The sequence below is a fragment of the Astyanax mexicanus genome, chromosome 6 (assembly GCF_023375975.1).
Source record: "Astyanax mexicanus isolate ESR-SI-001 chromosome 6, AstMex3_surface, whole genome shotgun sequence".
In the NCBI taxonomy this organism is placed as follows: domain Eukaryota; kingdom Metazoa; phylum Chordata; class Actinopteri; order Characiformes; family Acestrorhamphidae; genus Astyanax; species Astyanax mexicanus.
The window spans coordinates 15,826,689-15,841,516 of NC_064413.1; the positions used below are offsets into that span (position 1 = coordinate 15,826,689).

The 14,828-nt window shown below is 40.9% G+C and overlaps 2 protein-coding genes across 3 annotated transcripts in view; one reads left to right on the forward strand and one right to left on the reverse strand.

The window, feature by feature from the left end:
* The window catches only part of adcy2a (adenylate cyclase 2a), a 231,342-nt gene that overhangs the window by 55,033 nt on the left and 161,481 nt on the right, over window positions 1-14,828 (forward strand). The window lies entirely within an intron of this gene.
* Window positions 5,665-7,354, reverse strand: LOC125802500 (P2Y purinoceptor 3-like). The gene has a single exon (XM_049480741.1). It carries the CDS (start codon window positions 6,709-6,711, stop codon window positions 5,875-5,877), a length of 837 nt encoding a protein of 278 aa, XP_049336698.1. The 5' UTR covers window positions 6,712-7,354; the 3' UTR covers window positions 5,665-5,874.

Sequence of the window (14,828 nt, forward strand, 5' to 3'; positions counted from 1 at the left end):
TGATGGGGAGATGTATGGAGATAAAAACAGGGCAATCCTGGAAGAAAACCTGTTGGAGGCTACAAAAGACTTGAAACTGGGAAGGAGATTCACTTTTCAGCAAGACGGTTACCCAAAACATACAGCCAGAGTTACAGTGAAATGGTTTAGATCAAATAATATTCATGTGTTAAAATCCTCAATCATAACAAACGTACCCCAAAAGACTTGCAGCTGTAATTGCAGTGAAAGGTGGCTCTACTAAATATTGATACAGGAGGGCTGAACACTTTTGCACATCACACTTTTCAATTTTTTTTTTATTCAAATTTGGAAAACCATGTATCATTTTCATTCCACTTTACAATAAGGTGCTATTTTGTGTTGGTCTATCACTTAAAATCTTAATAAAATAAATTCAAGTTTGTGGTTGTAAAGTGACAAAATGTGATTTTGCAAGCCACTGTATAGTATTCCTGTGACATTACTGTGATAGCTAGTCCATGTTACGAAAGAAAAAATATGTAAAAAAAAATTGGCTTGTCTCCATCATATTTAGTTGTTTGGTAGATGGATTTATAATGTGTCTTAATGTAAAACAAATGAAACGCATGATGAAACTGCTAATAAAACTAAAGGGAAATTATGCAGAATTTACATGCTTTACATGGAAGTGTCCATCATGTAGACAAATCTGTAGTTATAACACATCACTACGCAGCTATGCAAATGCACAAACCACAAACACACACACACACACACACATCCAGAAGCAATATTATCTATATTATATAATTACAGCACCCCATATTTTGTTGTATTCATTTGTTGCTGAGGCCTTCTTCTAGCTTAAATATATTGTTTTTTTTTTGAGGATGAATATTGGTGTTTCCTGATGGATCACTTAAACACATTTTAATAAATGCAATAATTTATAGTTTAATTTTAAACACATGCAGTACATTTAAAGATTCCAAAATAGGCCTAAACCTTTTTTTACAGTAGATGCCTGTTTTTAAAAAATATTTTCTGAGCAAAAAATAACAGAATTCTAGCATCATTAAAATAAAAATAAATATTGTCATAAGGTCTACTGAAAAAAAGAAAACCTATGCTTTAATAATTTAATGAAAACAATATCAGGTCATTGTCACATACATTTTGGAAAAATAAACCATATTTAATTAACAGAAGACATAATTTTAAACATCCTTATTGTAGTACTATTGTTACATGGGTGGTTATTTTTCAAACACAAACACAACAGGAAAAAAAATACAAAACATTTTAGGTCAGTTTAGCATCTAAAGCATCAGCAGTTTTTGGATGTCTAAGAAGCTCAAAATAGCCAAAAAAAAAAAACAACTTTCTATAAAAAAGTATCAGTCTTTTGTTGTGTTAAGAAAGGAAGGCTACTCAATGCAAGATATTACAAAGAAACTGAAAATATCTTACCATGCTGTTAACTACTCCTTAAAGAGAAGTGTAAACTAACACTAACAAGAGCAGAAAAAGAAATGAGGGGCCCGGATACCTGTGCTGGGCCAAAGAGAAAAAAATGGAGATACTCGAAGATCGAAATAAGGTTTATGGACATATTTGAGTCCACGTTTGAGGTCTTTGAATCAAACAAAAGAATGTGTATTTTCTAATACCATTTGTGTTTCCAACAAGCTACGCTGTTCCACCATTTGTTACTTTTTTTTTTTTTTACTGATAAGTAAGGACTTCTTCTAGTTTAAATAAATTTCCTTCAAAAATTCCTTTAAACAGTTTAACTTTCCCACACTGTCTAAATATAAAATAGCCATTATCACAGATCCAGTCATGGAGAAGGCATATCCTGTTGTTTCAGATGAGCATTTAAGTGAATTAGGACCCAGGCCTGAAATTAAGAAACTAATCACTGATGGTAGATACGCAAAGACTGTCATGATGAAGCTGTTGGTAATAATGAGAAAAATCTGCTTCTTCTGAGGATGGATGTTGGTGTTTCCTGATGGATCTGTTTTTTTCAGAGCTCGAAGTACTGAAATATCACAGAAAGTGATGACCGGTAAGGCTATTAAAAGAGGAGTGGCATTAAAAGAATAGGTCAATGTCTCAGTTTTTAAACGTTTAACTAGACTAAAACCTATTGTGCTGAACCAGATTAACGCAGTGGTTATTTTTCTAATTGTAAGGCCTCTCCTCCTTTTCATGTACATTATTGGATGAACCACAGCAAAATAACATTCTGCACAAATACAGGACATGAAGAGAGGTCTACTACATAAAGAAAGCCCATCCAAGAAGTTGTCAACCCAATCAAATTCTACAACATGCCACAAATGAGAATTTAAGACACTGATGGGGATAACGCATAAGAAAAGAACATCACTGGTTGTTAGGTTAAACATAAAAAAGTCACTTGCTCTTTGTCTCTGAAGAAGTTCCCGTAGTACCAACATAGAAGCTGGAAAACCCAGAAGGCAACATATGACTGTGAGAATTGTCCAGCATATTTTAGATAAAACAATATTGTTGCAGCTGTGTGAATCTGTGGTGTTTAAATATGAAGAATTTAGTGGTGACATGGATTTCCTGCACCTAGAACAGAAATGCAGAGAGTTGCGTCTATGACAGCTGTTTATGAGTTATGCCTCAAACTGAATTATTGAAAACAATGATCTTTTCTATGGTTTGGTCATGTTAATATATCATACCTGGTAAACACATACAGAAATCCAGTCAGGGTAGCAGGAGAGCTGTGAGATTCTCCTTCTGGGACTGAACAGGTGGTACCTCTGCTTGCTCCTTTTCTAGTCCCACCTTTTTTCCATTTATTTTTAACTCTTTGTGTTCTCCCATCTTTACAATACTTGCATCACAAAGGTCGAAACGGTGTTCAGATTTTAGTAATTGTCTCTACTTAAACCAGTTTGAAACATACATTTTTAACAAATTTCATGGCAAATAACATGAGTGATAAATCTCTGTACTGATCAGTTATTTATCTCAGTTTATCAGATCTTATATTATGACCAGTTATATTTAGTAATTAGTACAAAGTTTCTAGGCTATTATTAAGCCATTTAAGATTTCTAGTGACAACTCAGAAATTTTGATATAGTTCATTATATTTGCAAGGATTAAAGAGGTCCTTCCACTAAAATATACAGGACTGTGAAAAAGTATTTGCCCCTTTAGAGATATTTTTTTGTTGTTGCTTTTTTTTGTCATATTACATTTTTCATATTAGCATAATCTGTCACGGTGGCCAGGCAAGACGGAGACAAATGCGAACTGTACAGGCTTTATTTGACAGTCTTTATTTATGTAGAAAACTGGTTTGAATGACAGTGGGGTTTGTCATGTGTGTGATGGGAGCACAGCCAATTGGGGATCCATCCAGAGCCCGGCCATTAAGTTGGTTATGCAAGGGCTCCACTGGTAGATGGAGTTGTTGGACCAGGTGTTCCTTCATAATCACATGATCACATCAATAATCATTGATTTGGAAGTTAACCAAGGTGTGGGTACACAAGATTTTTATTCGCTTTTTCTTAGCCCACAATTAAACTTGACATGGTCCGGATGCTGCTTTCGTTCTGCAAAGTGAGACGAGTGTAGTCGCAGTCCATGGGTTCAGGGATCTTCTCTGCACCTTGCGTGGGTTGACTATGTTCAGAATACCATAGACAAGGGGTTTTGGATAACTTTGTCTTATGGGACAGTAGATTATCCAAGTAAAAAGACATGGCAATGAATTGGTCTAGAGTGAGTTGATCTTCTCTGCAAGCCAGTTCAGTTTGTATGTCCTCATTTAAACCACTACTCGCTGCGGTGGTATGAAACTCGAGAGCATAGGCTGCAGCGCTTCGAGACCCACTCTTAAGTGCTAGTAACTGATCTCCAGAAGACAAACCACACTGGGAGTGGTCAAAAACTTCACAGAGTGTTTTAACAAAATCAGTAAAGCTCTTGTTACTGATGTTCTCCCAAATAGCAGTGGCCCAATTTAGAGATTTACCAGACGAACAAAATACTATTAATGCGATCTTAGCCTGATCGTTGGAAGCCTGGGAGTTAGCCAAAAACAATGAGCATTGGAGCAAAAATCAAGAGACCTATTTATCAAAAGTCCCATCAAAAATCTCTGGTTTACAGATGGGAAAAGTTGAGGCACAGGGCAGAGTACCTTGGGGGGATCTGAGGCTGGCTATAGATAATGCAGATAGCCACTGTACTGTGTCCTGAAACTGTTCTATGGTGTGGACCTGGCTGTTTACTACACTCTGTAAGGCATCTAAACCATGAGACAAGATTTTCAACTGAAGTTGGTGCTCCTGAAGTCATTGAGCATGTTTCACTAACCCTGGGGAGGCAGCCTCCACATTTGCTGTTTGCTTTATTTTGTCACGATGGCCAGGCAAAACAGAGACAAGTAGACTGATAAATCACTGTTCTGATCAGTTATTTATCTTAATGTTACTTTAATGTGTTAAAACATGAGCATTATGATAAATCATCGTAGCATTAGATTGTTTAGCATAAATAATTGAATTTATTGTTGTACTTATTGTTGAATGCATTTTCATAGTAGTGCTGTAGCGAGAATGACTGTAGTTAAAAAATCTATTTTTAAGAAAAGTCGCAAAAAACAACAAATTGCAATATACACAGCAAGTTAAAATAATGTCATATGGTGTATTAAGAAAAGAAAAACTATACTGCATAATTAAAGCAGTGTTTATAAGCATTAACTATAGGGTCATTGTCAATGATTCATAATTGCTCAGTTTAATATAGCATTGGTTAAACTTAAAAATACATTTTGTAGAACTAACCATGTTAAAATAAAAATACATGTATGTTTTAGTGATATTAGTCCTGTTACGTTATTGGTTATTTTTAAAATGAAATATTATAAATAATATATAACAATATACAATCTGGGTTAGCACCCGAACATCCCTTTCAGACAGCTTCCTCTTATAGCGTCCACAGTTAATCCTATTGGATGTGGTTGGTCCTTCTTGGTGGTAAGCTGACATTACCTGGATACCGTGGCTCTTAATACATCACAAAGACTTACTGTCTTGGGCAAAGAAAAAAGTGTTTAACAAACCAGTGTTTTAACAAACCAAAGAGTCACCTGGATACATTTCAGTTAACAGCTGTGCTGATTTTGTCAAGAGTTAATTACTTGAATTTCTTGCTCTCTTAATGTGTTTGAGAGTATCAGTTTTGTTAAGAAGAGGTAAAGATGTTATACAGTGAATATCCCAATTTGAGTTGTTTTTCTAAACCATATTATGCCATAACCTACTTAATTTAGAAAGTGTGAAATATTTCTTTAAAATAAAAGGAGGCAGGTGGATAAATTTGGGCACCCTTGTAGTTTTATTGAGAAAAATCTCAGATAAGCAGAGGAGAAGGATTGTGAGAACAGTCATAGTCAACCAACAGACCAGCTCCAAAGACCTACATCATCGTCTTGCTGCAGATGTGCACTTTGCACAGGGAGAGTCTGTATGAGAGAGTAATGCAGAAGTAAGCCTTTTTCTGCACACACACTACAAACAGAGTCAGAGTATGCTATTAGAGGTATGCTAAAGCTAAAACACATTTAGACAAGCCAGCTTCATTTTGGAATAAGGTGCTGTGGACTGATGAAACTAAATTGAGTTATTTGGAGGGCGGTATGCATGGTGGAAAAATAACACAGCATTCCAAGACAAACACTTGCAACCAAAAGTAAAATTTGGTGGCAGTTCCATCATGCTGTGGGGCTGTGTGGCCAGTGCAGTTACTGGGAATCTTGTTAAATATACAATATATATAAATAAGCAACCCCATTCCATCATTTGTTAATTTTGTTTTCTTTACTGATGAGAAAGGCCATCTTCCAGTTTAAATATATTTCCTCCACAATTCCTTTAAGCTCTGTAACTTTCCCACACTGTCTAAATATAAAATAGGCATTATAAAAGATCCAGTCATGGAGAAGGCATATCCTAGTCCTTCAGATATGCATTTAAGTGAATTAGGACCCAGGCCTGAAATTAAGAAACTGATCACTGATGGTAGATACACAAAGACTGTCATGATGAAGCTGTTGGTAATAATGAGAAAAATCTGCTTCTTCTGAGGATGGATGTTGGTGTTTCCTGATGGATCTGTTTTTTTCAGAGCTCGAAGTACTGAAATATCACAGAACGTGATGACCGGTAAAGCTATTAAAAGAGGAGTGGCATTAAAAGAAAAGGTCAATGTCTCAGTTTTTAAACGTTTAACTAGGCTAAAACCTATTGTGCTGAACCAGATTAATACAGTGGTTATTTTTCGGATTGTAAGGCCTCTCCTACTGGCCATGTACATTATTGGATAAACCACAGCAAAATAACACTCTGCACAAATACAGGACATGAAGAGAGGTCTACTACATAAACAAAGCCCATCCAAGAAGTTGTCAATCCATTCAATTTGTTCAGTATGCCACAATTGAGTATTTAAGATACTGAATGGGATAACGCATAAAAAAAGAACATCATTGGTTGTCAGATTGAACATAAAAAAGTCACTGGACCTTTGTCTCTGGAGAAGTTCCCGTAGTACCAACATAGAAGCTGGCAAACCCAGGAGGCAACATATAACTGTGATAACTGTCCAGCATGTTTTAGAGAAGTCATTTTCGTAGCATCTATTTGAATCTGTGGTGTTTGAATATGAAGAATTTAGTGGTGACATGGATTTCCTGCACCTAGAACAGAAATGCAGAAAGTTGAGATCTGACAACGATGATCATTTTATGCTTTGTCCATGTTGATTTGTCATACCTGGTAAACACATACAGAAATCCAGTCAGGGTAGCAGAAGAGCTGTGAGATTCTCCTTCTAGGACTGAACAGGTGGTACCTTTGCTTGCTCCTTTTCTAGTCCCACCTTTCCATTTAGTTCTCCATTTTTTTTTACAATATTTGCATTACACAAATTATAATATTGACTCTACTTAAAACTATTTGCAAATTTCATAAAAAAGCATGAGGAGACTGACAAATCACTCTGCTGATCAGTTATTTATCTCAGTGTCATTAATCTCTACTAAAGCATGAATAGACTGATAAATACCTGTGCTGATCAGTTATATATCTTAGTGTTACTGAGCTCTACTGAAGAATAAGTAGACTAAAAATTACTGTTCTAATCTGTTATTTACCTCAGTGTTAATGAACTTTGTTGCAGCGTGTCTTAAAATAGTCATTTCTAAAGCTTAGGGACTCCTGGGAACCACAGTGAGAGCTAGCATTCATTAATGGAGACAACATGGAACACTGGGTTCGATTCCCGGCTGGGGTGACCCAGGTCTTTCTGTGTGGAGTTTGCATGATCTCTGTGTAAGTTAGAGTATACTTTTTTGCACACAGGAACTGTTTAGTATCTAGAATTGTAATACTGTCATGCCTGGTGCCGTTGGCGCTCATGTCTCTCCCACACTGAGTTCCATCTGCGATCTCCATCCTCCGGACTATGATACCCAGAATGCACCCCACGTTGAAATCATGCACTCATGCAACCACTTGACCAGGAAGCCAATCACCAGAATATTGTTCACACCTGTTTACCTCCCCATATATATACACCCTCACTCCATTCTTCCCTCGCCAAGTATTAAAGGTTTTCCTCTGTACAAAGTGAGACAAATCTCATTGTCTGTGTTTGCCCGTTCTTTACAAGCTTCTTCTGTACCCTTTTTATGATGTTACCCACATATGGTATGTTTAGTCTCTCTGACTGCTGTTTACTGGTATTGGCTCTGCTAATTTTGACTACATCTTGTATTCTTGCTTTATTTAACAATGTATCTTTTCTCATCTGTCCTGTCCAGCTATGACAGAATACTCGGCCGCTAAACAGACACCAGATGCAAAGCTACTCAGACTGCTAAGCCAAGGTCGGCTAATCAGTCAGCATCAGCAAGCACATGCTGGTGTGACTCGAGCCTTTGGCAAGCTAGCTTGTCAACAGATTAGCCAACAGCAGCAGCTTTCCCAGGTCCTCAATCTACCTCTCAAACTTCTGCCTATCCTGTCTGTAAACCTGAGTTATTTTATGGCAATCCATAGGAATACAGTGGATTTTACTACAGTGTTCATTATTTTTAATAATTCCCCACCAACCACTGATAAATCCAGAATCACATTTGTTATATTCTGCTTGTCGGGCAAGGCATTGAATTGGGTGATACAAGTTACACCACCTTTTTGGCCACCTTCCGCAACCTTCCACACAAGCTATGGACATTCTAGTGGTGAACTTTTATTCAATTTCAAATAAGGCAACAGATTTGTGGCTGTGTGTGCTCTGGAGTTTCACACTTTGGCAGCTAGCAGTGGATGGAATAATCCGGTGCTTATCTATGTTTATTGTGGTGGCCTCCACCCAGATATTTTAAAAGAACTGGCCTGCAGAGATGATGAACTCACCCTAGACCAGCTGATCTCTCTGACCATCTGTCTGGATCAGCTTATGTCTCGGCGTCGCAATGCAACAGTACTGCCTAACCACTCCAACTATAATTTTCGGTGCTGTTTCAACAGTTGCTGTGGTTCCTGTACTCCCTGATCCATAACCCTTGCAAATCCAGAGAACCAGGCTCTCCATGACAGAGCATCAGCACCAGATCTGTCTCTACCTGTGCCTTTACTCTGGGGGGATCTGGCCACGTCAAGGCTCAATGCAAGCTCCGACGACAATCCTTCAAGGCATTAACCCCGAGACAGCGTTGGCAATTCCACGGGGTTGACATCCAAATGCTTTTCATTGCATGTCCCTATTACTTGCCCAACTGGTATGTTTTGTGGCTCAGTGCTTCTAGATTCTAGGTCGGAGGACAACTTCATCAGCGTAAAACCTGGTCAGGGAGAAGGGCATCCTTACATCAACATGGAATGGTGTAACAACGCTGTGACTGTCGCCAAACACTGCTCTCCGCTGGTGGAGTTCCTGATAGTCAAGTGCAGACCTTTTTATTTAGTACGGGAGTTCTCCGCCGTGCTAATAGCTGCTGTCTACATCCCACCCAGCGCTAGCATTAGTGCTAATGCTAAAGAGGCTCTGTGTGAACTCTATCGGTCTATCAGCGATCTGCAGAACAAACACCCAGACGGACTGTTTATTATCGCCGGAGATTTCAACACCGCAAATCTCAAGTCAGTGCTCCCTAAATTCCATCAACATGTGGACTTTGCAACGAGAGGAGCGCGCGCGCTGGATCTTGTTTACACAAACATCCCCAGCTCGTACCGGGCGGAGCCCCGCCCCCACCTCACTTTCTCGGACCACATGTGTGTTTGGCTGACTCCAACATACACACCACTCATCAGACGCTCCAGACCAGTTCAGAAGCAGGTGAAAACCTGGCCGGCAGGCTCCATCTCTGCCCTTCAGGACTGTTTTGAGTGCACTGCATGGGACATGTTTAGGGAGGCTGCTACAGGCGATTCTGTTGATTTGGAGGAGTATGCAGCATCAGTCACTGGCTACATCAGCAAGTGTATTGATGATGTCACTGTCTACAAGACCATCACTACACGCCCAAACCAGAAGCCTTCGATGACTGCTGAGGTACAGTTGTGGTCAAAAGTTTACATACACTTGTAAAAAAAACATAATGTTATGGCTGTCTTGAGTTTTCAATAAGTTCTACAACTCTTATTTTTCTGTGATAGAGTGATCGGAACACATACATGTTTGTCACAAAAACCAGTCATAAAATTTGGTTCTTTCATAAATTTATTATGGGTCTGCTGAAAATGTCACCAAATCTGCTGGGTCAAAAATATACATACAGCAACATTAGTATTTGGTTACATGTCCCTTGGCCATTTTCACGGCAACTAGGCGCTTTTGGTAGCCATCCACAAGCTCCTGGCAAGCTTCAGGTCGAATGTTTGACCACTCTTCTTGACATAATTGGTGCAGTTCAGCTAAATGTGATGGTTTTCTTGCATGAACCCGTTTCTTTAGCACTGTCCACATGTTCTCAATGGGGTTTAAGTCAGGACTTTGGGAAGGCCATTCTAAAACCTTAATTCTAGCCTGGTTTAGCCATTCCTTTACCACTTTTGATGTGTGTTTTGGGTCATTGTCTTGTTGGAACACCCAACTGCGCCCAAGACCCAACCTTCGGGCTGATGGTTTTAAGTTTTCCTGCAGAATTTGGAGGTAATCCTCCTTCTTCATTATCCCATTTACTTTCTGCAAAGAACCAGTTCCACTGGCAGCAAAACATCCCCAGAGCATAATACTACCACCACCATGCTTGACAGTAGGCATGGTGTTCCTGGGATTAAAGGCCTCACCTTTTCTCCTCCAAACATATTGCTGGGTGTTGTGGCCAAACAGCTCAATTTTTGTTTCGTCTGACCAGAGAACTTTCCTCCAGAAGGTTTTATCTTTGTCCATGTGATCAGCAGCAAACTTCAGCCGAGTCTTAAGGTGCCTTTTCTGGAGCAAGGGCTTCTTTCTTGCACGGCAGCCTCTCAGTCCATGGCGATGTAAAACACGCTTGACTGTGGAGACTGACACCTGTGTTCCATCAGCTTCCAAATCCTTGCAGACCTGCTTCTTGGTGATTCTTGGTTGACTCTTGACCATCCTGACCAATCTCCTCTCGGCAGCATGTGATAGCTTGCGTTTTCTTCCTGATCGTGGCAGTGACACAACTGTTCCATGCACTTTATACTTGCGTATAATTGTCTGCACAGTTGCTCTTGGGACCTGTATCTGCTTTGAAATGGCTCCAAGTGACTTCCCTGACTTGTTCAAGTCAATAATTCGCTTTTTCAGATCCACACTGAGTTCCTTTGACTTTCCCATTGTAGCTTTTGTAGCTGAGTCTAATCACTGGGTCAAATGAGCCCTATTTAAATGGGCTCATGAGAAGTCAACAGCTGTAGTCAATCAGAATCACTTACAAGAAGTGAAGAGGCCATGACATGAAGCTAATTTGATTGACACAACTCGCTACATCACCAAAATTGACAAATTTTGTTGCTGTATGTATATTTTTGACCCAGCAGATTTGGTGACATTTTCAGCAGACCCATAATAAATTTATGAAAGAACCAAATTTTATGACTGGTTTTTGTGACAAACATGTATGTGTTCCGATCACTCTATCACAGAAAAATAAGAGTTGTAGAACTTATTGAAAACTCAAGACAGCCATAACATTATGTTTTTTTACAAGTGTATGTAAACTTTTGACCACAACTGTACTTGCGCTGCTGAGGACCCGCGACTCCGCCTTCAGAGTGGGTGACAAGGTGGCCCTGAGGAAAGCGAGAGCCGACCTGTCAAGAGCCATCAGAGAGGCAAAGCGCGCACACGCCCAGACAATCCACAGCCACTTCAAGGACACGGGTGACGCGCGGCGTATGTGGCAGGGCATCCAGGCAATCACCAACTACAGGACAATGCCACCGTCCTGTGAACGTGATGCCTCCCTCCCTGATGCCCTGAACAACTTTTATGCACGGTTTGAGGCACAAAACAACACGATGGCGAGAAAGACCATGCCCAAGCCGGACGAGCAGGTGTTGTGCCTGACTGCAGTGGATGTGAGGAACACTCTGCGCAGAGTCAACCCACGAAAAGCTGCAGGACCAGACAACATCCCCGGCAGAGTGCTCAGGGAGTGCGCAGACCAGCTGACAGATGTTCTCACAGACATCTTCAACATCTCCCTGTGCAGCGCCACTGTCCCAACGTGCCTCAAGTCCACCACCATCGTTCCCGTGCCGAAGAAGTCCACAGTGTCCTGCCTCAATGACTACCGTCCCGTTGCACTTGCACCCATCATCATGAAGTGCTTCGAGAGGCTAGTCATGAGGAACATCAAGACACGACTGCCCTCTTCACTGGACCCCCTGCAGTTTGCGTATCGTCCCAATCGCTCCACGGACGATGCCATCACCACCACCCTTCATCTCTCCCTCACCCACCTGGAGAAGAAGGACACTTACGTCAGAATGCTGTTTATAGACTTCAGTTCAGCATTCAACACCATCATCCCACAGAACCTCATCAGGAAGCTAAGCTCGCTCGGCCTCAACACCCCCCTCTGCAACTGGATCCTGGACTTTCTGACGGGGAGACTCCAGTCAGTCCGGTTCGGGGGCAGCACCATCACACTGAACACTGGGGCCCCCCAGGGCAGTGTCCTGAGTCCTCTGCTGTTCACCCTGCTGACTCATGACTGTGCTGCAAAACACAGTTCTAACAGCTTTATCAAGTTCGCCGATGATACAACCGTGCTGGGTCTCATCACCAAAGGCGACGAGTCAGCATACAGAGAGGAGGTGCAGCGGCTGACAGACTGGTGTACAGTCAACAACCTTCACCTGAATGTGGACAAGACAAAGGAAATGGTTGTTGACTTCAGGACAGCACAACACACCCACTCTCCACTCAACATCGACGGGTCCTCTGTGGAGATTGTTAAGAGCACCAAGTTCCTTGGTGTCCACTTAGCAGATAACCTCACCTGGACCCTGAACACCAGCTCTACAGCCAAGAAAGCCCAGCAGCGTCTCTACTTCCTCCGGAAGCTGAGAAAGGCCCGTCTCCCTCCACCCATCCTCACACTCTTCTATAGAGGGACCATTGAGAGCATCCTGAGCAGCTGCATCACTGCCTGGTTTGGGACCTGCACCGTCTCTGACCGCAAGACCCTCCAGCGTATTGTGAGGACAGCTGAGAGGATCATTGGCGTCTCTCTCCCCTCCATCACGGACATCTACACCACCCGCAGCATCCGCAAAGCAACCAGCATTGTGAATGACCCCACCCATCCCTCACACAAACTGTTCTCCCTCCTGCCTTCGGGAAGGAGGTACCGCAGCATCCGGTCCAGCACGACCAGATTCTGCAACAGCTTCTACCCCCAAGCCATCAGACTCCTCAACTGCAGAGACTGAACTGATGGTTTTTCTGTACATGCACACACACTCTTACCCCACTTACCCCAGAAAATGGAAAGCATTAAAAACCCTACTACCTCACTGGACTGTGTTTATGTGCACCATGGTCCCTGGAGGAACGTTGTTTCGTTTCACTGTGTACTCTGTATATAGCTGAAATGACAATAAAAACCACTTTGACTTTGACTTTGACTTTGCTGTAGATGAGAAAACAGTCCGCTCCACGTCGAAAAATGCACATGCACAGAACCTTCCTTTATGCTAGGGCTCCCTTAGTCAAAGACATATGATCCAGTCATTTCTTTCAGTAAGGGTGAAATCACCTCATGGTCCCTTTACTGACAACACAATTGTTTAGTCCTAAATAAGTTTGTTGTTCACTTTATTTCCATTGAAAGCCCTGACTGCGTTAACCCCACTGTTATTTCCATATGCTGACTTTTCAGAAGTCTTCAGTAAAGCCAATACTACTTAGTTACCTCCTCATAGTCTCTATGATTGCGCCATCAATTGGGTAGAGGGCGCTACTCTACCAAAAGCCTGTGTTTATCCTCTTACTCATGACAAAGAACAAGCTATGGAGAAGTATGTAAGTGAGGTGCTTGAACAGGGCTTCATTTGCCCACCCAAATCTCCTATCGGCTCTGGTTTCTTCTTTTTGAAGAAGAAGGACGGTGGTTTGAGGCTCTGCATAGATTACTGTGGTCTGAACAACATTACTCGTAAGTACACCTATCCACTTCCCCTTATTTCAGTAGCCATTCCTTGTACAGGAGGGGGCTGTACATCCGTTTATTGTACTCACTGACCACAAGGACCTTGAGTACCTCAAAGCTGCGAAACGCTTAGATTGTAGACCAGATCGCTGGTTGTTATTCCTCTCCCGATTCAACTTCTCAATCTCATTCCGCCCTGGTGACCAAAACACCAAGGCAGTACCCAGGATAGTGTATCTAGCAATGCCAGGACAGATGGAATTCTTTCACCCTCAGTCAACATTGCAGTCACTCGTTGGGAGCAGGATGACCAGATTCTAGAGGTCAACTCTCGTCATCCACCTCCGGAGGGTTGTCCTCCCGACAAAACCTTCGTTCCACAACAGTTTCGAGACAGGCTTATCTCTTGGGCTCATTCAACGTTGTCATCGGGTTATCTGGATGAAAAGCGCACTATGCATATCCTTTCTGAACGTTACTGGTGGGATTCCATGAAGTCAGATATACACACATTTGTTTCATCCTGTTCTGTTTGCGCTCAGTGTAAAACCCCTAAAGACCCTTTTAGACGATAAACTGCTGCCACTTATAGTTTCAGAGTGACCATGGTCGCATATAGACATTGATTTTGTTACAGATCTGCCCCTATCTGATGGTTATACCACTGATGGTTATATCTTTGCGTGTCTGAATCCCGTTCAGCCATGACAGATACTACATACGGTATCTGTATAAGTACATTTTTGTTATTGTGACAACCCTGTGTGCAATAGATTCAAAAGATTTCAAAAACAGAAAAAATAAATCATTTTAACATACACAACAAGTTAAGATATGGAAAAAGGGTCTGCCCCAAGAAACAAAAAACTACTGTGTAATTTTTATGTAATTTTATTTCATTTTAAATGTTCATTAGGACGAGACATCAGATCATAGAACAAAATAGAAAAAATAATAATGCAGCATTATATACATAAAACATACATCAATTAAAGTATGACTTGATACTAGTATGTAAAAAAATGTGATTTGCCTCCATAATATTTAGTAGTTTGTTAGTTTCATTTATATTTATTCTAAATGTCATAACAAATAAACACATTGAAGAAAAGCTAATACAAAACAAAGGAAAGTATGCAAACAACTGTACTTCTCTAAGTGTCCG

Bases quoted from the DNA above. Each gene is read 5' to 3' on its own strand.
- LOC125802500 (XM_049480741.1), bottom strand. From the start codon at position 6,711: ATGTCACCACTAAATTCTTCATATTCAAACACCACAGATTCAAATAGA.